At 47.5% G+C, this 23,100-nt stretch overlaps 1 protein-coding gene and 1 long non-coding RNA gene across 4 annotated transcripts in view; one reads left to right on the top strand and one right to left on the bottom strand.

Annotated features, from left to right (window-relative positions):
* Positions 1–12,456: 12,456 nt before the first annotated feature.
* The window catches only part of LOC122210026 (NXPE family member 3-like), a 53,249-nt gene continuing 42,605 nt past the window's right edge, over positions 12,457–23,100 (bottom strand). For all 3 annotated transcript variants that reach the window (XM_042922434.1, XM_042922433.1, XM_042922435.1), the window contains 4 exons: positions 20,803–21,527; positions 15,386–15,459; positions 15,067–15,279; positions 12,457–13,098 (listed from right to left, as the gene is read on the bottom strand). In XM_042922434.1, coding sequence (XP_042778368.1) covers positions 12,566–13,098; positions 15,067–15,279; positions 15,386–15,459; positions 20,803–21,527 — 1,545 coding nt within the window. In that variant the 3' untranslated portion in view covers positions 12,457–12,565. The remainder of the gene's footprint in view (positions 13,099–15,066; positions 15,280–15,385; positions 15,460–20,802; positions 21,528–23,100) is intronic.
* LOC122210028 lies at positions 15,343–21,144 on the top strand. Its single transcript, XR_006197877.1, has 3 exons — positions 15,343–15,531; positions 20,177–20,284; positions 21,061–21,144. It is a non-coding gene; the product is annotated as an uncharacterized LOC122210028 (long non-coding RNA).

Consider the following 23,100-nt stretch of genomic DNA (forward strand, 5'->3'; position numbering starts at 1 on the left):
ATATGCAAACTAACCCATGAGACCCGTACTCTAAAACACTACTTTTATCTAATTCTCACACACCAATCCAGTATTTCCTCTGCCCTGAGTCAACCCTGTCCTCGGTGCCAGACAACTAAAGATAACACTTGTAACCCAAGGCCCATTCAAATTAGTCAAACTAGCCAATCCTAAACTGGTTCCTCTTCCTTATCTTGTCTTGCCAGGGGAAAACATAATAAAGGCTGTGATCTATGCCTTCTGCTTGGTCTTGCTTCTGCCTCCTCTAGTGTTTCCCAGGTGGCCCTCTATGGCATGGCATTTTCCTTCTCTGCAAGAAATGTCAGTTATAAAAACCTTTCAGTGTCATTACCCTCTCTGTGTCATCACTCAGTCTCCTGTATAAATTAAAACTCTGTGGGTATAAGAATTGAGCCAAAAGGCATCCAGATTGAAAAGGAAGAAATAAAAACTCTTTATTTACAGATGACTTGGTGCTTTATGTAGCCAATCCAATGGAATCAACAAAAAAACCCACTAGAACTATAAGTGACTTAAGCAAGTTCACAGGAATCAAGAGCAATACACAGAAATCAATTGTTTCCTATATACTAATGACAAAAAATGGAAGTCAAATGAAAACACTATCACTTACAATAGCTACAAAAATATGAAATATTTAGGGGTGCCTGGGTGGCTCACTCAGTTAGGTGTCTGACTTTGGCTCAAGTCATGATCTCACAGTTCGTGGGTTCAAGCCCTGCGTTGGGCTCTGAAATGACAGCTCAGAACCTAGAACCTGCTTCAGATTCTTTGTCTCCCTCTCTCTCTGCCCCTCCCTCGCCCACACTCTGTTTTTCTCTTCAAAATAAATAAACATTAAAAAATATTTTTTAAAAATATTAGGGGTACCTGGGTGGCTCAGTTGGTTGAGCATTTGACTTCAGCTAGGTCATGATCTTGCCATTCATGGGTTTGGGACCTGTATCCGGCTCTTTGCTGACAGCTTGGAGCCTGGAGCCTGCTTTGGATTCTGTGTCTCCCTCTCTCTCTGTTCCTCCCCTGCTCACACTGTGTTCTGTCTCTCAAAAACAAACATTAAAAATTTTTTAAAAATATGAAATACTTATAACAGAATATGTGCAAGATCCAAACAGAACTAGAAAACATTACTGAGATAAATTAAAGATTGACGAATGGAGATTTCCTACGTAAGTATGAACAGTATCAATGCTGTTCAGAAGTCAGTTCTCTCCAAATTAATATGTAAATATAACACAATCTCAGTCATAGTCCCAGTAAGCTGTTTTGTAGAAATTGGAAGCAATTCTAAAATTCCTATAGAAATTCAAAGTACTTAGTACTTAGAATTCCTATAGAAATTCATAATACTCAAAATGCTATCTCTAGTTGTCTGAAATTGAAGAACAAAAACGGAGGATTTATGTTACCTGACTTTAAGACTTACTGTAAAACTACTGTAGTCAAGATATATTAATGTCAAGATAAATAGGTCAATGGAACTGAAACAAGTACAGAAAGAGACCCACGGTTATGTGGTCAATTTATTTCTAACAAAGATGCAAAGACAATTCAGTGGAGAAATTATAGTCTTTTGAACAACTGGTACTGGAACAACTGGAAATTTATATAAAAAAAATGAACTTCATATTTTGTTTCTGTTTTTATTTTTGTTTTATTATTTTTTTAATTTTTTTAACGTTTTATATATTTTTGAGACAGAGAGAGACAGAGCATAAACGGGGGAGGGGCAGAGAGAGAGGGAGACACAGAATCAGAAGCAGGCTCCAGGCTCTGAGCCATCAGCCCAGAGTCTGACACGGGGCTCGAACTCACGTGCCGCGAGATCGTGACCTGAGCTGAAGTCGGACGCTTAACTGACTGAGCCACCCAGGCGCCCCTGTTTTTATTTTTTTTTAATGTTTACTTTTTTCTGAGACAGAGACAGAGCATGAGTGGGGGAGGGGCAGGGAGGGAGTGAGACACAGAATCCAAAGTAGGCTCCAGGCTCTGAGCTGTCAGCACAGAGCCTGATGCAGGGCTTGAACTCACAAACCGTGAGATCGTGACCTGAGCCGAAGTCGGTCGTTCAACCGAATGAGCCACCCAGATGCCCCTCATATTTTGTACTATATGCAAAAATTAAATCAAAATGAATCATAAGCCTAAATTTAAGTCCTAAAATTATGTAACTCAAGAAAAAAAAAAAACAGGAGAAAATCTGTGACTTAGGTGCAGATTTCTCAATTCAACACCAAAAACATTAAAGAAAATACTGTTCGGGGCGCCTGAGTGGCTCAGTCAGTTAGATGTCTTGATTTTGGCTCAGGTCATGATCTCAGGGTCATGGGGTCTTGCTCTGCCCTGAGTGCAGAGCCTGCTTGGGATTCTCTCTCTCTCCCTCCCCCTCTGCCCCTCCACTGCTCACTAGTGCACTCCCTCTCTCTTTCTAAAAAATTAAAATTAAGTTAAAAAACGAAAATCATAATGAGATACCATTCTATATCTGTTAAATGGCTAAAATTGAAAGACCAGTCATACTGTTGGCAAGGATGTGGAGCAACTGGGAATGTAAAGAGGTACAACTGTTTGAGTCACTCCTTAAAAAGTGAAACATATACCTACTACCTATACATATACATGTACCACATACACATACCACTGACAGGTATCACTGTGTTGACCAGCAGCAGCAGAAGCACATGGGGACTTGTGAAAATGAAAAGTCTCAGGCCCCAGTCCAGCCTGTTGAAGTTTGAGAACCACTGCTCCCGGGCAAGGACACTGACTTTCAGGACCTGCCTTGTCTGTTACCTTTACTTTTCATGGCAATCCTGTGAGATGAAGAAATTTTATTCCCACCCATCAGAGGAAGAAACTGAGGTTCAGACAGGTCACCTCACTCACTCTAGTTCCCTCTACTGGGGCGGCCTGGACTTTGGACAACGCTCAGATCTGTGTGCCTTGGGTGCTTGGCGCTCTCCAATATGATTACCCTTCTTCCCAGCTCAGCCAGGAGTTTAACCTCTGCCATGTCCCCTCTCCTCCCGCAGCTCTTCTAGAGAAGGCCATTCATCAGTGCTTCATTCATCTAGATGCTTGTCAAGGTCTGGGGAAACAAAGGTAACTGAATGTGAGCATGAGGTAAGGCAGGAAGATGACAATGGTTCCCTGAAGGACAGGGAAGGAGGAGAAACCAGGAGCCAGATCTTGGACTCTACCCTTCCCCATGAACTGCCTGGTGCCACTGCTGACAACAGCACTGTGTTTATTTACTTCCTCCTGTTTTCTATCCAGAGGACGGGGGCCCAGAGAGGGTTTCTTCTGCCCTGGTTGGGGGCAGGCATGCAGTGAGCCCTCCAGGAATTAGGACCCAGCTGGGAAGGGAAGACTCACCCGTGTGAAGCAAGGAGAGGGAGGCCACAAAGTCAACGCTGAAACAGGTGGGGATGACATCTCCCACTTACTGGGTGCTGGGTGTTTTGCTTATTTGCTGTGTTCTTGATGCTTTGACAGGTGGAGCCTCACTGACCAGGGAGAGACTGCCCCTCTCAGTGCCGGCCAGTTCCTAGAGATGGCAAAGACTTGCCCAGGAGCACACCTTTCATATGCAAACCAACCAGTCCAGAGCCCAGTCCAGAGCCCGTACTCCAAACCACCTCTTCCATCTGGCTCTTCTGCCCCAGGAGGGCAATATTCCTCTACCCCATTCTCCCCAGGGCAGCCCCTAATCTGCAGAATCCGCTGAAATTATTCCCACTGGCCAATCATAAACCAGCTTAACCTGCTTTGCCTTGTCTTTTCCACAGACACTAGATAAAGGCTCCTGTCCATGTTTTCCCTTCACTTCCTTTGCTTCCTGACCGAACTTGGTGTCTCCCAATGCAGCCCTGCATGAGATTCCATGCCTCTGGGATCTAGGGATCAGTGAGTATAAATTCTTACCTCATGACAGTAATTTCTGTGTCTTTGTGCCTTACCATATCTGATTCAAACAAATCCAAATAAAATTATATATACATATATATATATATATATGTGTGTGTGTGTGTGTGTGTGTGTATATATTAAATGTTTATTTATTTTTGAAAGAGGGAGAGAGAGGGCCAGCAGGGGAGGGGCAGAGAGAGAGGGAGACAAAGAATCTGAAGCAGGCTCCCGGCTCTGAGCTGTCAGCACAGAGCCGGAAGCAGGGCTCGAACTCAGGAACCGCGAGATCATGATCCGAGCTGAAGTTGGCAGCTTAACCATCTGAGCCACCCAGACGCCCCTAAAATTACATTTTAAAGTAGGAGTTAACCCTCCCCGTAGGCAGGGTCTGTTATGGTCCTCATTTTACAAGAGGAAACTGAGGTCCTGAGTAAGGTTGTGAACATCACTTAAGGTCACATTGCCACTGAATACCTGCTGTGGTGTTGGGTCTGTGCCTCTGCTCCCCCCGCTTCCCCATGCAGTGACAACCATCAACAGTCCTCTGGGCCACATCAGCACCCAAGGGTTCCCTTTTCTGTGTTGTCTTCCTGCTACACAGGGAGATGCTTGAGGACTGACCGGGGCATGGAGCTTTGGGTCCTTGGCACCTGGCATAGTGCACGGGGCAGTCAGTGCCGACTGGTGTGAATGGAAAGAACACAGAGGTGGGTGTCAGGTGATGACGATCCATGTAGCTTTCCAGTCGGTGTGCAGTGTTTTCTGTCTTACCTCATTCTGTCCTCCCTCAGACCCTCTAAGGGAGGTAGCTGTTATCCCCACTTTACAGATGAGAAGACTGAGGCTCGGGGAAGGGAAGGCATTTGCCCAGCAGTCTGACCCAGGGGCTGCCTTCTGTGGAGTCTGCCACTGTCACATTCACAAGTTTCATTTGTCATGTGACCAAGACTTCCTCACCTGTCAGCTTCCTCCTCATGGCCGCTGGCTGCATTCCAGCTCCTGATCAATGTGACAAATGCCAACAGAGCCTCTCAGAGGTGACAGCAGAGGGCTGAGGACTGGGAGGCACCGGCTGACTCCTGACCTTGCTGTGCTCCCAGCTTGAGGGAGGAGGAAGGATACTCTCAGAGGTGACCCTTGTCGCCCTTCCCCTCTGTGTCACAAACAGCTCTCCAGAAGCCCCGATTCATGGCATTTGCCAGTTTCCATGGTGCAAGAACTCCCACAGTATGGAGTTAGCTACCTCTGTGTGGACCAAATGTTTGCATCCCCACTGGACCCCCCAAATTCACATGTTGAAGCCCTAAGCACCAGTAGGGCTGTATTCAGAGGTGGGGCCCCTAAGGAAATAACCAAGGTTAATGAGTCATGGGGGTGGAGGGCTGATCCTATAGGACTAGTGTCCTTACAGAAAGTGACGTCAGAGTGCTGCTGTCTCTGTCTCCACACGCACATGCTGAGGGAAGGCCTTGTGAACACATAGCAAGATGGCGCCGCCTACAAGCTACAGGCGGTGACCTCAGGACACAACCTACCCTGCCAAACCTTGATCTTGGACTTCCCGCACTCCAGAACTGAGAGAAATTCCTGCTATTTAAGTCACCCGGTCTGTGGCATTTCATCATGGCAGCCCGAGCAGACTAATACGACTCCCGATGTGAAGTCACTGAATTTGAGCCAAGAAGAAATGCACAGCGGCAGGTGCTTCTACGTTATTCCCACCATGCAGATGCAACAGCATAAATAACGTCAAGAGCACAGATAATAGTAATACGTGGTAAACTATGTAGGCAGAGACGAGCTTTCTTCCTTTTTAATATAATTTATTGTAAGGTTATATTTTTCTTTTTTTTTAGGTTTATGTATGTATGTATTTATTTATTTACAGTGCTGGGGGGGAGGGGCAGAGAGAGAGGGAGAGAGAGAGAATCTCATTAGGCTCCACACAGTTAGCAGTGTGGAACCCCATACGGGGCTCAAACTCATGAATTTTGAGATCATGACCTGAGCGGAAACCATGAGTTGGAGGCGTAACTGACTGAGCTACTCAGGTGCCCCAGGTTATATTTTTTTCTTGATTAAAAATTAAGAAAACATTTTTAAATGTTTATTTTTGAGAGAGAGAGAGAGAGAGCACGAGTGGAAGAGGGGCAGAGAGAGAGAGAGGGGGACACAGAATCCGAAGCAGGCTCCAGGCTCTGAGCTGTTGGCACAGAGCCTGACTCAGGGCTCAAACTCATGAACCGTGAGATCATGACCTGGGCCAAAGTTGGCGGCTTAAGTGACTGAGCCACCCAGGCGCCCCTTGATTAAAAATGTTTTATTGTGTTAATGCATACTTAACAAAAACTTACCATTTTAGCCATTTTTAAGTATACAGTTCAGTGGCATTAGGTACATTTATATTGTTGTACACATATTTAATATTTAATAGTGGCTGTGTTGAGAAAGGGCTCACAACATTCCCCCAAATTAACAATCAGCTCCGGTATGTTTCCCTCTGTGGGATCCCCTTTATCCATGGTCATCAGGTGGCTTAGCAAATTCAGAAGAAAAAGCCAGGAAATGCTTCTGTTGATGTGCATTTCACAGAATTCAAATTTAAGGTGAATTATGATGGACACATAGTCCTCCTCTTTTTTTTCCTTCCTTTATTTGAAATATGTTTTTAGTGGCCTGAGCTGAGCACATTCTTACAAGGCCTGAACTGGCCAACGGATCTCAGCTGAGGCGACACTTTGGTTCATGTCGGCCTCAAACTTCATGTCATTCGTTGCGTGTCACTGGCCCCTGGTACTGATGTGTTTTTGGTTTGAAAGAGCAGACATTTATTCCCTCACAACTCTGGAGGCCAGAAGTCCAAAGTCAAGGTGTGGACGGATTGTGCCCCCTCTGAAGGCTCTAGGGAAGGATCCTTCCCGCCTCTCCCAGTTTCTGGAGCTCAAAGCGGGCTTTGGGGTCCTGGGCCCGTTGAGGCACCACGCAGTCTCTCCCTCCCATGTCTGCCTTCCAGCGTGACGATTGGCTTCCCTATATTTCCTGTTCAGATGCAGAGTGGCTGCCGGCCCTGGTGGCCCTGGTCTTTCACTGGAGCATAATTACTGTGATAAAGTGGTTACCAGTGCATCTTGGACAACACAAGCTGAGATGGGGGTGAGACCCAGGAGACCCGAGAGAGGGAGTTTGCATCTGAGAAGAGTGAGTGTGGGTGGTGACCCCCATAAGGACCCCAGGTGGAAGAGGCTTCTTCAGACTCCAGGGGTGATAGCTGCAGTCTGGGTTTCCAGGCACACAGCCTGCCACTGGCCTTTGTTAACCTGTGGTCTCTGTAGAAACATAATTATTCAGGGCCAGCAAGAGGCAATGTTTCTCCACACAAACTGGTGGATTTTGTTTCCAAAGGCGGAGAAGGGGGAGCATCTCGCTACTTGCTGGATAAGATGCTGTCTGATTCATGACTTGCTTCATAAAGCCAATTTTGGGCGGGGAAGACACCAAAATCAGGCGGTGTTACTTAGAGTTAGGCTTCCTGTAGCAAAGCCGGGCACAAGCCCTCCTGTAGGACCGAGGGGCCCGTCCCCCAATCCCCCCGCCCTCCGAGCACTGGTCACTCCCTGCTCTTCCCGGAGTGATGGATTGACATGGGAGCAGGGGCAGGATCCTGATCTGGGGAGGGAGGAGAGTGAGGTCACGTGGGTGCATCTCCAGTCCTGGGGGGCATCAAGGGTGCACCCCACAGGGCTGTGGCCAGGTTCACTGTGGGCTGGCTTCCTTACTTTTGGATGGTGGGTTTGCTTCTATCACTTGTGAGACCCCGGCCAGAGCACAACCAGAGCACTGTTCCTCATGTCCAAATATTTAAGTTATCATAATCTGCCAAATAATTGTCTCTCTGCCCTGAGAAGTATACCTTCATAATACAAAACTGAGAAATGTGTTTTTATACAGATGAAAGTTAGCAAAACAAAGACAACTGAATTGATCGTTATTACAGGAGCCTGCATGTTCTATTTTGGCTTGGTGATATTTGCAGAACTTTTAAAGACACGTGGAATTCTGTATTATATATATTTGTATTGTATATTTATTGAAATTTATTTTGTATATTGAAATTTATTTTTTCTTTCAGTAAAATCGCTAAATACGTTATAATCAATATTTCCAGATAATTTATTTTCTATCAGCAGCAATGCCAAATTAGACAACATATCTTTGTCTATGAACAGAAATGTCATTGGGAAAGTCTATTAGATGACTAAACCAAGAAACACCCTTTTTAATTTTTTAATTGAAATATAACTGATGTATAGCATTGTATTAGCTTCAGGTATACAACATAAAGATTTGATATTTGTATTATTGAAATGATCACCGCAATAGGTCTAGTTGACACCCATCACCAACATAGCTACAAAATTTTGTTTCTTGTCATAAGAAGTTTTAAGAGCTACTCTTAGCAGCGTTCATATATACAATACAGCATTATTAACTGTAGTCACCATGCTGTACATTATATCCCAGGACTTACTTATTTTCTAGCTGGAAGTTTGTGCCTTTTGACCCCCTTCATCCATTTTGCCCCCCTGCCCACCTCTGGCAACCACCACTCTGTTGTCCCTACCTAGGAGTTTCTTTGTTTATTTCAGATTCCATATATAAGGAAGATCATTTGGCATTTACCTTTCTCTATATGACATATTTCATTAAGCATGATGCTTTCAAAATCCAACCATATTGTTGGATCCACCCAAAGAAATGGCAGGATTTCTTTCTTTTTTTGGCTAATATTCCATTGTGTATATGGTGCCACACTTGGGTCCTTGGACCCAGGTATGGTAGAAATGAGGATGGACCCCAAATTTAAAGGTACAGACAAGGCTTTATTGGGGCAATAGCTGCAGGAGAAGGGAGACAAAGTCATGACTAAGGTGTCATACTGGCTCTCCAGACAATAGCCAGGGAGTTTTAAAGGGGCCGAGGTGGGAAAAAGGAATGTTGCTTAAGCAAGTAGGGGTGGGGAAGCCCAGGAAAGTGGGGGCACAGGTACATTTGACAGAACATGCTTCTTCATGCACAGGACATTTCATTTGCATGTTAAGTCTCTACCTCTGGGCATGTTTTTTAGCATTAAGATGAGAAAAGTTGGTGAAAGGTCAATTTTGGTGACCATCTCATCTGGGATCAGTTGGAACCAGTCTGGGTTTCCTCCTTGATTCTTGCTCTGCCCTTCAGGGAAAGGGATATGAGCCCAGAGGGAGTGCCCTGGGTGTCCAGGGGCTTGTTCCAGTCCTTGACTGTTTCATAAATACCGCATTTTCTTTATCCATCCATCCATTGGTGGACATTAGGTTGCTTCCATATCTTGGCTATTATAAATAATGCTGTAGTCAGTGAACGTGGGGGTACAGATACATTTTTGAGTTAGTGTTTTCCTTTCCTTCAGATAAATATCCAGAAGTGGAATTGCTGGATCATATCAGTAATGTCTTCTTTGACTGAAGTTTGACTTTTGTCATTCTTTTAGAAAATCAACTGTATTTTCTGAGTTATTACATATTTGAAATGTTTGTTACCTTCCTAGTGGACTGCAGGGCTTGTACTTGACCAAGGGCCCCAGCTGTTATCCTCTGACATCCCTCACAGTGAGGCCACTCTTCCCATGGGGCTGCTGCCAGCCAACAGCTGAGCACGGCAGGGATACTGAGGCTGGCCCCTTCCTGGGAGATACAGGACTCCTCTGATGGTCAACTGTGATTCAAGAACTTCTCACTGGTCTTGCCAAAATTTCCTTAGACTGCACGATGGTCTAGCATGCTTCTACCCAACCTTCCTTCCCTCCATCCTTTACTCCAGGTCAACCTTGCATCAGGTCTGAAGGCTCTCCCAGCCTTACCTGGCTTCCTCCGCATTATCTCTCATAGGTGTTTCCACTAAACATATTTGCACTTCTAATCCTATCTTGACACCTGCTTCTTGTAGGACCTGAACTGACCAAGGGGCACACACACCAAATTAATGTCCATTAGAATCTCAAAATAAACCCATCGGATATATCTTGAGTAAATAAAAATAATAATAAAAGGAAGAGGTATAGAATTTTGTTTTTATGCATTGAGAAATTGTTGGGAATATATGTATTTCAACAGTGATTGTTTCCCAGCCATGGGATTCTAGGTGACTTTTATTTTCATTGTTATTTTTTTGGTACCTTTTCAAGTTTTCTACAAAAAGCACTGCATTACTTTTACGATGAGGAGAAATATTTTATTTTACAAATCAACCCCGAAAAGTCTTTATATATATAGTCGGGCTCTTCACGAGGGTGGCTCTGATGAACTGAAATGGAATCCCTCTCTTATATCTTTTCAAGGCTCGCTGGCATTCTAAATGGAGACTCCAGCACATAAAATGACAATCCTTATATGCACAGATGTGATAGATGTTTCTGGCTGTGGCTCTGCCTCATCCCTTCAGCACTGCCAGGTTTCCCTCACCTGCCACCCCCACCCCCCACATCCCAATTCTCACTGGTGGATTTATTGCCTGTGCATTAGAAAAGTTAAGAGAAGAAAAACCATAAAATACCTAGGAATAAATCTAACCAAAGAGGTGAAAAATCTATACACTGAAAGCTACAGAAAGCTTGTGAAAGAAATTGAAGACAGAGAAATGGAAAAAGATTCCATGTTCTTCCAAGGAAGAACAAATATTGTTAAAATGTCAATACTACCCAAAGCAATCTACATATTCAACGCAATCCCTATCAAAGTAACACCAGCATTCTTCACAGAGCTAGAACAAATAATCCTAAAATTTGCATGGAACCAGAAAAGACCCCAAATAGCCAAAGCAATCTTCAAAAAGAAAACCAAAGTAGGAGGCATCACAATCCCAGACTTCAAGCTACACTACAAAGCTGTAATCATCAAGACAGTATGGTACTGGCACAAGAACAGACACTCAGATCAATGGAATAGAATAGAGAACCCAGAAATGGACCCACAAACATAGGGGCAACTAATCTTTGACAAAGCAGGAAAGAATATCCAATGGAATAAAGACAGTCTCTTCAGCAAGTGGTCCTGGGAAAACTGGACAGCGACATGCAGAAGAATGAACCTGGACCACTTTCTCACACCAGACACAAAAATAAACTCAAAATGGATGAAAGACCTCAATGAAAGACAGGAAGCCATCAATATCCTTGAGGAGAAAGCAGGCAAAAACCTCTTTGATCTCGCCCGCAGCAATTTCTTACTCAACACATCTCCGGAGGCAAGGGAAACAAAAGCAAAAATGAACTACTAGGACCTCATAAAAATAAACAGCTTCTGCACAGCGAAGGAAACAATCAGCAAAACTAAAAGGCAACCGACAGAATGGGAGAAGATATTTGCAAATGACATATCAGATAAAGGGTTAGTATCCAAAATCTACAAAGAACTTATCAAACTCAACACCCAAAGAACAAATAATCCGGTGAAGAAATGGGCAAAAGACATGAATAGACACTTCTCCAAAGAAGACATCCAGATGGCCAACCGACACATGAAAAAATGCTCAACATCGCTCATCATCAGGGAAATACAAATCAAAACCACAATGAGATACCACCTTACACCTGTCAGAATGGCTAACATGAACAACTCAGGCAACAACAGATGTTGGCGAGGATGCGGAGAAAGAGGATCTCTTTTGCATTGTTGGTGGGAATGCAAGCTGGTGCAGCCACTCTGGAAAACAGTATGGAGGTTCCTCAAAAACCTAAAAATAGAACTACCCCACGACCCAGCAATTGCACTACTAGGCATTTATCTAAAAGATACTGGTGTGCTGTTTCGAAGGGACACATGCACCCCCATGTTTATAGCAGCACTATTGACAATAGCCAAAGGATGGAAAGAGCCCAAATGTCCATTGACAGATGAATGGATAAAGAAGATGTGGTCTATATACACAATGGAGTATTACTCGGCCATCAAAAAGAATGAAATCTTGCCATCTGCAACTACGTGGATGGAACTGGAGGGTATTATGCTAAGTGAAATTAGTCAATCAGAGAAAGACAAAAATCATATGACTTCACTCATATGAGGACTTTAAGAGACAAAACAGATGAACATAAGGGAAGGGAAATAAAAATAATATAAAAACAGAGAGGGGGACAAAACAGAAGAGACTCATAAATATGGAGAACAAACTGAGAGTTACTGGAGGGGTTGTGGGAGGGGGGATGGGCTAAATGGGTAAGGGGCATTAAGGAATCTACTCCTGAAATCATTGTTGCACTATATGCTAACTAATTTGGATGTAAATTTTTAAAAATAAAAAATAAAGTTAAATTATAAAAAAAACCCAAAACACTAAAGAACTAGGAGAAAAATAGTTAAATGAGATGAACAATTCATAGAACCAACGCTGAGAATTGGCTAATAAAGTATTTTAAATTTAAAACTCACCAGGAACCCAGTAAGTTTGAATTAAAATACAATAAAAAATCTTTTTTCCCTCATCCCAAACAAACAAACAAACAAACAGTTCAGAGAAGAGGTACAGACAGCTGAGGGGAAGGGGTTCCAGGCTTGATCCTCACACCAGCGCCTCCATCCACACAGCCCAGGACCCGCAGAAGCGCTCAAATGGGGCAAATGAAGGACAGGAGGAAGTTGACCTCATTGCGGACAATAAGCTGCCCTGGGTGGATCTGGTCGGGCAGAGCCAGACTGGAGGTCATTTCCCAGGCGTCCACAAAGGCCACACGGAGGTCAGCAAAGGCGGCTCGGAGAAGCCGGTTCACCTGGAGGGTGAACCAGTCACTGCCATACACAGACTTGTAGCCGGTATTGGCCAGCTTGATGACCACGAGAGTGCGGGGCTCGCGGGCCAGCAGCGCGGCCACGGCTGCCCTGATCCCTGCGAGTCGTTGCACAAAGACAGATGGGGGAAAGGTGGTGAAGTGGGCGCCCAGGCCCAGCACCACCACTGTGTGGGGGCCCCCGGCCAGGCCCCCCAGTTCCCGGACCACAGAGTGCAGGGAGGCCACTGGTGTGTGCAGGGAGCGCAGGGGCCAGCTGTGGGCCCGCCAGTGCAGCACTATGCCCCGAGCGGTCTCCACCGCCATCAGGGGCCCCGTCTGATATGTGGTGTGTAGATCCATAGGCTTCAGGGCTGTGGGGAGGACAAGAGGAAGCTTAGAGGCTAATATAGGACCGTACTTCCTCGTTTAATTACATAGAAGATCTAGCATCAGTTTCCCCTTAGGACACAAGCATCCTCTGGCCCAGGCACCTGGTTATGTTCTCCCTAATCTGTGATATCGCCAGTAGTTACCAAGCCCCAAAACCTATTCTCAGTCCTCAGCCTCCCTGGCCCTGGAGCATTTTGTCTCATTGACGTTCCTTTGGATGCTCCTTCCTTTCTTAGCAGAAAGGATTCAACTTGGATTGATCCATTGGCCTCCTCTGGCCACCCCTGGATGGAGACTTGCCCCAGGCTAGAGAGTGAAGGCTGTCCAGTGTGTCTTTGCACAATGGTGGCCAACCGAGGGAGCCAGAGGTTTCTGGAATCAGGTCTGGTCACTCAGCTGTACACCCTGATAGAGAGCTAGACGCATCTGCAATAAAAGGCCCCTCCTTTGCACCATGTCTCTGCCTGCTTGCCCTACCTTGCGCTTCAGGGCTCTGTGGGCACAGGGGGCGCCTTTTTCTATTTCACAGAAAGGTGCCAAATCAGCTAGCAGAGGATCTGGTTCTCCCAACATTCTGTCATGAACTTCTATTCATCTCTAGATACACCTCTTGCGTAGGAAAGTCAACTACTCCACTGCCACGGGCAGTGACCCTGGGAGGTCACCTCAGATTGCCTAAACACCAAATTAGAACCGGAGCTCTCTTTTTCCCTGAAGGAAGGGGCTGCACCGAGACTAACCCTCCTGGGAGGCAGCGGGCTTTGATACCTCAAGCAGGAGCGTACACAACAGCCCAGACCTCAAGATCTCTAGGTGGGGGCAGCTGGTACTTTTAGAACTTCTGTAAACAAATGGCGGCCCACATCCCTCTGGTGCCGGGAAGTCCAACATGGCTGCTCTCACACTTGTAGGTGACAAGGGAGAGCCTGAGGGGGTTCTCTTCCAGGAGAGCACAGACCCACCCTGCACACTTCTCTTTGGGATCATAGGAGACAGGCAGGGGAGGCAGCTCGGTGCTGACGTTCCTTCTTTCCTTGGCCCTCACGTTGCCCCCGCTCCCTGATAAAGCATATTCCTTAAACCACGTTACATTATATTGTGGAATCTGTGCAACAAAAGTTGGAGGCTCAGATGGCACTCACCCTTCATGATACTCTCACCTCTTTTAACTTTTATCGTCCAGGGAATAAATAAATATGAAACTCTGTCTGAAGCTTGGACATCTCAATTCACTTCCAGTCCCCTGTGTTCAAATGCCTCACGCACAGACTCCCCAGAAGACCCGCCCACACAACCCGATATGAAGAATATAAAATAAGTACACCATCTTCTACCACTGCTGTCCCTTGCTCCCACACGCAGTCAGGCACCCCAGTGATTTCCATTTGAGTCCGTTTTCTGTTATCTGTAGTTACCTGGTCATCTCCCTTCTTTCTAGAAGCAATCAGTCAACAAGCTGTCAGTTCCCCCAGTATAATGCTTCCTTTACTGCTGACCCCAATTTAGTCTCTCACCAGCCTGCATGCTGACCTACCAGTGTCTTATAACTGGTTTTTGTAATGTGCTTTTTCAATCAATCAGTCAAACAAAATGAAAACATTCAGTGTCTTCCCAAAGTCACAAGAGAAACCCCTGATTTCCCTACAGCACTTTTCTTAAATTCCAACTCTATTCCTGCAATATCCCTTGGCAAATCCTCACTTCCAGGTAAGATTATCTATTCATCATTCTTCAAACACATCCACCCTACTGTTAGAGCCTCTGATCATCCACCTAATTGTTGAGATTATGTGCAATCTGGGCAACCTGTTCCCCATCCCTGCCTCTGCCCCAAACCCAGTATCTGGTCCTTCCACAGCACTCTCCTGAAATGTTTTCTGCCTTCTCAAAGCCCTGGATCTTCTCTTTTTGCCTTAGGAACCCTGCCCTCTCCCCTCACGGCCACTCACAGGGCACAGTGTCGCGCAGGTACTCCCACCACTGCCGAAGTGTGGTGTCCCCCATCATGTGGACGACATGACCAGCCAGGCAGCCCAGGATGCTGTCAACAGTGGAGAAGGAGCGTCCGGAGCAGGACAGTGAGTGCCACACATCTTGGTGGTAGAAGCCAGAGGGCTTTGGGCCTGGGATCCCAGGGTGGCATGGTTGTCGAGGGGACAGAACTGTAAACAATTATTTGTGAGCAGAACAATCCGTGGGTACAGAAGAGTCTAAAGCCACAGGCATGGAACACGTGCTGCCTTTTCTGCAAGCCCCAGTGTCACTTACCCAGACTCTTGTTGCTCTCCTTGGCCACCCAGATTGGAGAAATACCCTGAGGGAGGACCTTGTCTGTCAAGTTCCTGAAGAGAAACCAATTTGCAAGAGGGAAGCCCTTAATGGAAATGCGTGATGGGAAGGCACCCTGGGCTGAGGTGAGACTGGGGTTCTTGGAGGAAAGGAAGTTCTCAAAATCAAGGGCATCTGTCTAGTGTCAGGGCTCCTGGGAGATACTGAAGGCTTGGGGTCAGGAGAGGGATTGCAAGCTGGAGTTCAGGGATCCAGGTTCTTTGCCTCGGGGATTCCATCAGTGCAGGAAGCAGAGCTGTTTTAAAATGTACCCAGGCATGTGGCGCCTGGGTGGCCCAGTTGGTTAAGCGTCCGACTTCGGCTTAGGCCATGATCTCATGGTTTGTGAGGTCAAGCCTCACGTCGGGCTCTGGGCTAACAGCTCAGAGCCTGGATCCTGCTTTAGGTTCTGTGTCTCCCTCTCTCTCTGCCCTTCCCCCATTCACTGTGTCTCTCAAAAATGAATAAACATTAAAAAAAATTTTTTTTTTATGTACCCAGGCTTTTTGGGGAGGCCAACACATCAGGAGATGATGGCCATGAGAAAGACAGGGGGTTACTCAGAGTCCCTGAGAGGCAGGGGCACAGTGCACCACATGGGGCCACAGGGGGATGCACCAGGGTCAGCCGGGGGCAGAGGGAGTAAGAGCAAACAGAGGGCACAAACCTTTGTAGTGATTTTCACAGGAAGGAATAGGCAAGGAAGGGTAAGCAGCTGAGGAGGCTTGGGATTGGAGCCTTTGAATGATTTCAATGGGGTCTGGGCTATAGAGGCAGATTCTGGTTGTCAGTAACTGGCTCTGGGGTGATTTCAGGCCCAGGACATTGGCCCAGACTGTAGGAGCCTGATAGAGGGAGGCAGGGTGGTGGGGTGCACTAAAATTGGGTGGTATGCTCAAGGCGTCTCTAAGAGCTAGCTAACCCTGGGAGGGGCTGGCCCTCCCTGGGTCCACATGGCCCCAAGGCATCAAAGCATCACAAAAATACAGGGAATTATAAACATGATTTATACAGGAAGGGGCTTGGAGCCTTTTGTAAGAAGTGCTAACTCTCTTCTTGGTCCTACTGGGCCCACTCCTGCTGGATTCTCCCCGATCACGATTAGACGAGCAGTTGTTCCCTGATCCCTGGGACTCGCTCTTCTCCTGGTTGCCAGGACACCTCCCTCCCCTGGTAGCCCCTTGTGTGAGCCCCCTTCTTCCCATGCTCCAGGCTCAGCCTTCACTCCTCTATCCGGATCACACTCCCTCCCTTGGTGGTCTCACTCAGCCAAGATCTCCAGCCTAGACTTCTCTGCCAGATTCCAGGTTTGTGAGTCTAGCCATGTGCTCAACACCTCCACTTGGTGTCTAATGCATGTGACCAAACTCCTGATCTCTACCCCCACCCTTCCCCCCACCTGCAACTGTCCTTCCAGGGAAGCGGGCCCCAAGCCCCACAGCCACATGTGAGTTCTCGCTTTTTAGCACATTCCGTGTTCTCTCAGGACATTTTATGGGCACTGCCTTCAGGATATACCCAGAAATGAATCACTGTGGACACCTCTACTACTGCAACCTGAAGCAGAGGCCTCCTACCTTTCAGTCTCCCTGATTCTCCCTTAACCTGCAGTCCATTCTCAATGCAACGGTCTGAGACCCTGTAAATGATGTGAATCATAGCGTGTCCATCTTCTGCTCAAAATCCTGCAATGACTCCCTTTACACTTACAGCAAAAAATCAGTGTAGTCACAGAGCCCTTCCTGTCATGCTGCATCCTTCGCTTAACACCGCTGGTCTTCACCTGCCCACCTCTCCGTCCCTCACCCCATCCCAGCTATTTGGCTTCCTTTGCTGTTCCAGGCACACTATGGTATTTCCTCTGCCTGGAACTCTCTCGTCTCAGGTACATCCTGGGCCAACTCTCTCATTCCCTTTAAGTCTTTGCATGAATGTCAGCTTCGTCTTCTTCTCCTTTTTTTGTAAGTTTATTTATTTTGAGAGAGAAAAAGAGAGCGAGAGAGCATGAGAGTGAATGCACATGAGTGGGGGAGGGGCAAGAGGGAAAGGGGGAAAGAGAATTCCAAGCAGGCTCCACACTCAGCATGGAGCTTGGAATGCCAAATTCTTTTTTTTTTTTTTTTAATTTTTTTTTTTTAACGTTTATTTATTTTTGAGACAGAGAGAGACAGAGCATGAACAGGGGAGGGGCAGAGAGAGAGGGAGACACAGAATCTGAAACAGGCTCCAGGCTCTGAGCTGTCAGCACAGAGCCCGACGCGGGGCTCGAACTCACGGACCGCGAGATCGTGACCTGAGCCGAAGTCGGCCGCTTAACCGACTGAGCTACCCAGGCACCCCGGAATGCCAAATTCTTAATGAGGTCTATCCTGACCCCCTATTTAACACCGCAACCTGCCCCCATCGGACTTCTAATCCTTACCTCGTGTATGTTTTCAATTTCCCCTAGCACGAATCTCCTTCTAGCGTTTTTTTTTTTAATTTTTAAAAGTTTATTTATTTATTTTTGAGAGAGAGGGGGAGAGAGAGAGGGAAAGTGAGGGAGGGAAAGAGAGGGAGAAGGAGAGAGAGAGAATCCCAAGGAGGCCCTGAGCTGTCAGCATCAGAGCCCGACGCGGGCCTCGAACCCACAAACCTTGAGATCATGACCTGAGCTGAAATCATGAGTCGGACGTCTAACCATCTGAGCCACCCAGGTGCCCCATCTCCTCTAGCATTCTATACTATTTACTTATTGTTATGTTTATTGTTTATCATCCTCTCTCCTGTTGTAAATAAGCTTTACCAAGGCAAGGTCCTTGCTGTATCTTCACTGCTGCGTTCCCAGTTCCAGCAGGGCCATGCATGTACAGTGTGGTCAGCATGCATTTGGTAAATGAAGGAATGGACTTACTGAAGGGGCTGTGTCTGAGGAGGAGAGGGGAATTTGCTTCTGGAGGGGAGAAGGGATGAGAATATTCCTACAAGCTAGAAAAATGCAGGAGTATGGCCTGCCCTGAGACTGTCAGGGCCCTAGTGCCCCCTAGAGGTGACAGCTTCAGGAAGCAGGTAAAGGATGATCTTAAGGACTCTGGACCCAGGTGGAAGACGCCTGCCCTCCCATCAGAGCCCAAGATTACACAAGCTTGAACAGCGGGCACTTTGGGGAGGACTACGGGAGGATCCCAGATGGCCAAGGCGTCAGTATCTTTGCAGGACCCTCGGTGAAGGGAGCTCTTCCCACCAGCCTGGCTGCAGAGGTCCTCAGATGGGATTAAAGTTGATATACAGAAAACACCTGACCTTGGGGCTGCAAATTCATGTCTGCTATACATTCCTCATGTGTGTGGTTATCTGTTTAACACCAAACTTCTATCAATACACTGTTAGCTCCCACAGGATGGGGCCACGTCTGCCCTGCTCTCTCATCCCCAGGACCTCTACGACTTTGGACCATGTCTGACAGAGCAGGGGCCACTTGACAGCAGCAAAACACTTGGGCCAAGATTGTAACAGCCAAGAGAGCTGAGACATGCTGTCCCTGTTCTAAGCACTTTATACACATTAATATATTTGCTCTTCACCCCAAGTCTATGAGGGAAGGACTATTATTATCCCCCTCTATGAATGAGAGAACAGAGGTTCAGACAGGTTAAGTGACTTGCCAGAGATCACATGGACAGAAGCTGGCAAGTCGAGCAGGTGGAGCCAGGATCAGAACCCACGTACTCTCACTCCAGAGACTTCTGGGATGTACCCCAAGTGACATCCTGATATGGCTCCTGTTTTTACCCTTAGATTTATTTTTTAATGTTTATTTATTTATTTTGAGAGACAGAGCTAGAGCAAGAGAGAGTGCAAGTGGGGGAGGGGCAGAAAGAGAGAATCCCAAGCAGGCTCCGCGCTCAGCATGGAGCCTGACATGGGGCTTGATCTCATGACCGCGAGATCCTGACCTGAGCCGAAATCAGTCGGATGCCTAACTGACCGAGCCATCCAGGCACCCCATAACCTTAGATGTATTTTTAATCGACCAATGCAAAAAGGATATGTGATTCTCCTTTTCTGACCAAAGGGAGCATAAGAATTGGTCTGGAAAGACCAAGGTTACCTGGTGCTAAATTCTCATGCCAGGAAGGAAATGTTAGTGGGAATTCCCCAGACACGAACTACTGAGAGCCTCCAGAGATGGGTACCTGGTGAGGCCAGCAGGCACCTCAGCACCGCCAGGGCCTCCGGCTCGGCTCACCTCCTCCAGTCCTCATGGCAGCCAGTGAGAACTTCTGTGCTCCTTGGGGTGGTGCAGCAGCAGCCAGCCTGCTCTGTAAACACCTCTGGCTCTTCTCTTCCCCCACTCAGTGGGGGTGTCCCTCCACCCCTACTCTGCCTCCACCCTGCCACCTTCTGGGACCCCATTTTTACCTCCACCCCCTACTCTCCCTGCTGGAGACCAGATGCACAGGTCTCCCACCTTAAAAAATGCCTCCCTTCTCCCTTGGGTCTCTCTAACCCCCACCCTGCCTCAGATCTCAGGGACAGTAGGCTGTTTGCCCATCTCCCCTCCATGACTCCCATCTTGTGTCCACCCAGGGAGGCTTGCCCCCACCCCGCCCTGAGACTGAGGACAGTTCTCAGCCTTTCTCAGCTTCTGGGCTTCAGGCTCTGCTCCCCTCTCACTCGGGGGTCACATCCACCCTCCATACTCTCCGACCACATATGCTGGTAATTTCTACCCTACATCTCTCCTTACAGGGGCAGTCAGAAGAGCAAAGATGCCTGCAATGCTTCTCTTCTGCCAGAGGTCCATGTTTCTCCTTCAAGCCTTAGCTAAATTGTCACCTGCCCAATCATCACAGGCAGGTGGGTTGCCCTTTCTGCATGTCCCCAAGCCACGCAATGTATACTGCACTTAGGCACTCATCACACTGTGTTTTCCAAAGTCATGGATCTCCATAGGGGCGCCTGGGTGGCTCAGTCAGTTGAGTGTCTGACTCTTGATTTTGGCTCAGGTCATGATCCCAGGGTCGTGGGATTGAGCCCCGTGTCAGAATTGACACTGAGTGTGGAGCCTAAGATTCTCTCTCTCTCCCTCTCTCTCTCTCTCTCCCCAAAAAACAAACAAACAAACAAACAAAAATATAAGCAAACAAACAAACCCAAACAAAAGTCAGGAATCTCCTCATTGAAAACTTGTAGAGGGCAGGTATGCTGACCATTACACAGAAGTAGTCAGCACTTAGTATGAGACCTGGCACGCAGTAGGAAACACATCTAATAGAAGAGAATAGATGAATAAGAGTAGTTGTTCAGGCAGAATATCACAGGGACTGGGGTTCGAGGGTTAGGGCAGACATCCCAGATAATGCTGGGTTTCTTACCATGCCAGCAGGGCCTCCTCGTGTGGTGTGGTCACATTCCAGTAATGTCCACTTGAATGCCCTACCAGTGAGTTGCAGGGCAGGGTTGGGGGTCGAGCACAGAACCAGAGCTCACCAGAATCTTCATCCTTGTAGTGACAGGTAGACTCTTCCTCCCCAGTTAGCAGGGGGTTAACATTGCAAGTCACAATTTCTTCATATCCTGTGGGTCCTTGGAAATAGCCCATGAAATCAACTGTGGCCCATTGGTCTCTCCAGATTCCCCGCAGGACCCTAACTGCCTCGCTGGAGTGGATCAGCTGCACTCGCACCTGGGCCTGCCCAGCCCACAGCAGAGGGAAGGACAACAGGTAGGTGCCATTCTCCAGATCCTGGATATCCCCAGGGACTCCTGCCTTCAGGTGGGGACCCAGCAGCTGTGCCCGAAACAGATCTCCACCACAGGTCTTGGGCCTGCCCTGGTGGTCTCTGGCGACAAGGATGGCCTCTAGGGAGCCTCCCAGGGTGTAGCTGGCCTGGGAACGATCCCTCAGGTGGTAGGTGGAAGTCTGGGGACTGGTGGAGGCCAAAAGGTCCCCTGCATCTCCTGGGGTGGGAGGCCAGTGCAGAAGATGGGTCAGGTCCGAGAGCTCCTTGGGGAGAGAGCCAGAGGACTTGCAGGCGGGGCGGGGCTGTGGGGGCAGAGGGACCATGCTGTTAGGCCAGGAAACTCTGATGTACAAGATCTGTGGACAGAAAAAGAAGAAACTGTCAGTGGTTTGTGTCTCTTCACCTTTCTTCTGGGACGGTATCAGTTCAACAGACATAGTCCTCCTCTGCCTGGTGGATCTCAGGCAGGAATCCTACCAGCCCTATGTCATGCCGCTTCTGATCCAAAGCTGGTGTGTGAGCTACCACCACACACACGTGCAGATATCTCATGTTTAAAACCCTATGTCTTGGGGAGCCTTGGGTGGCTCAGTTGGTTAAGTGTCTGACTTTTGATTTCAACTCAGGTCATGATATTACCATTCATGGGATTGAGCCCCGAGTCAGGCTCTGTACTGACAGCACAGAGTCTGCTTGGGATTCTCTCTCCCTCTCTCTCTGCCCCACCCCCGCTCATGTGCATACACATACACACTCACTCATCTATCTCCCAGTCCCCACTGGCTTCTGCCCCATCACCTGCTCACTTGGGATGCATACACTCTAACTGCCAGCTGAGGGGTGTCCAGGCTTGGACCTAGCCCCGCCCCCCCACTTTCCAGCTCTCCTCACCCATTACACGTCCTTCTCTCTCTGGACTCCAAAACCCAGGATAAATTCTCCTTCCCCTTTGTATTTTCTCTTTCTACAACCCAACCTTTATAATCTCCATCCCGGATTTGAGAAGGAGAGTTTCCTTCACACACAGAGGAATGAGCTAGAGGTCCACCTTGGGGAGTAGTCAATGGAATCAGACTCATGGGGTCGTGGGGTTTCCCTGCATAGGAGGCAAGAAGGAGAGATGTGCAGATAGAAGGGGGCAGTGGGGAGGGAGTGGGCTGTGGCTCCAGCTATCTCTAGCCCCCAACCAAAATCCAAGTCTCAGGTAACCACAAGCCTAAATTGGCCTTGCCTCAGGGGGACATCCACATGGCTCAAAATCACAGTACGAATGCTCAGCAATTCCTCCCAGGGAAGGAAGTAAATCCAGTTTGACGGCCCATCAGTATTTGGCAGTCTCTAGCATTTATTTACCCTGCTTCCGATTTGTCCTCTGACTACACTTTAGCGTCAGGGATCTGGACCCCTTCGCTCAGCCTTTCCTCAGCACAGACATTAGGTGACACATACACACTCTGGCCATGTGATACTCCCATGTTTCACCAGGGCCAGGGCACAGGGGATGCCCAAGGCCCCTCCTTATGTATCTCCTGGATAAAATCAACATGAGCAGGAAGAAAGATTTGGGGCCTACATCAGGAAGAAAGGACTGCAGTACACGGGGAGAGAAAGGAGGAGCTATTTCCTTCATGCAGATCACTGGGACCTGCCCCAGAGGCACTTACTTAAGCCCCTGGAATTCCAATTTTTCTGTATAGTATGAGTTGTTGGCATAGTTTGGGACTGAGAACTGCGGAGGCCACAGTCTTATCAGGCACCCATGCAACTGGGGAATGAGACCAGAGTCTGCCAGTGGCTCTGGGAGTGGCTTGACAGCGAGTCCTTTACCTGCAGGGCCTGTTGGAGCCACCACCCTGTCATCAAGGCAATAGTTAATGAGCTGGTCAGCAACTTTGATCAGTCAACAAGAAGGGATGGCCACTTTGTCAG

Source organism: Panthera leo, chromosome E3, assembly GCF_018350215.1.
Source record: "Panthera leo isolate Ple1 chromosome E3, P.leo_Ple1_pat1.1, whole genome shotgun sequence".
NCBI classification, from domain to species: Eukaryota; Metazoa; Chordata; class Mammalia; order Carnivora; family Felidae; genus Panthera; species Panthera leo.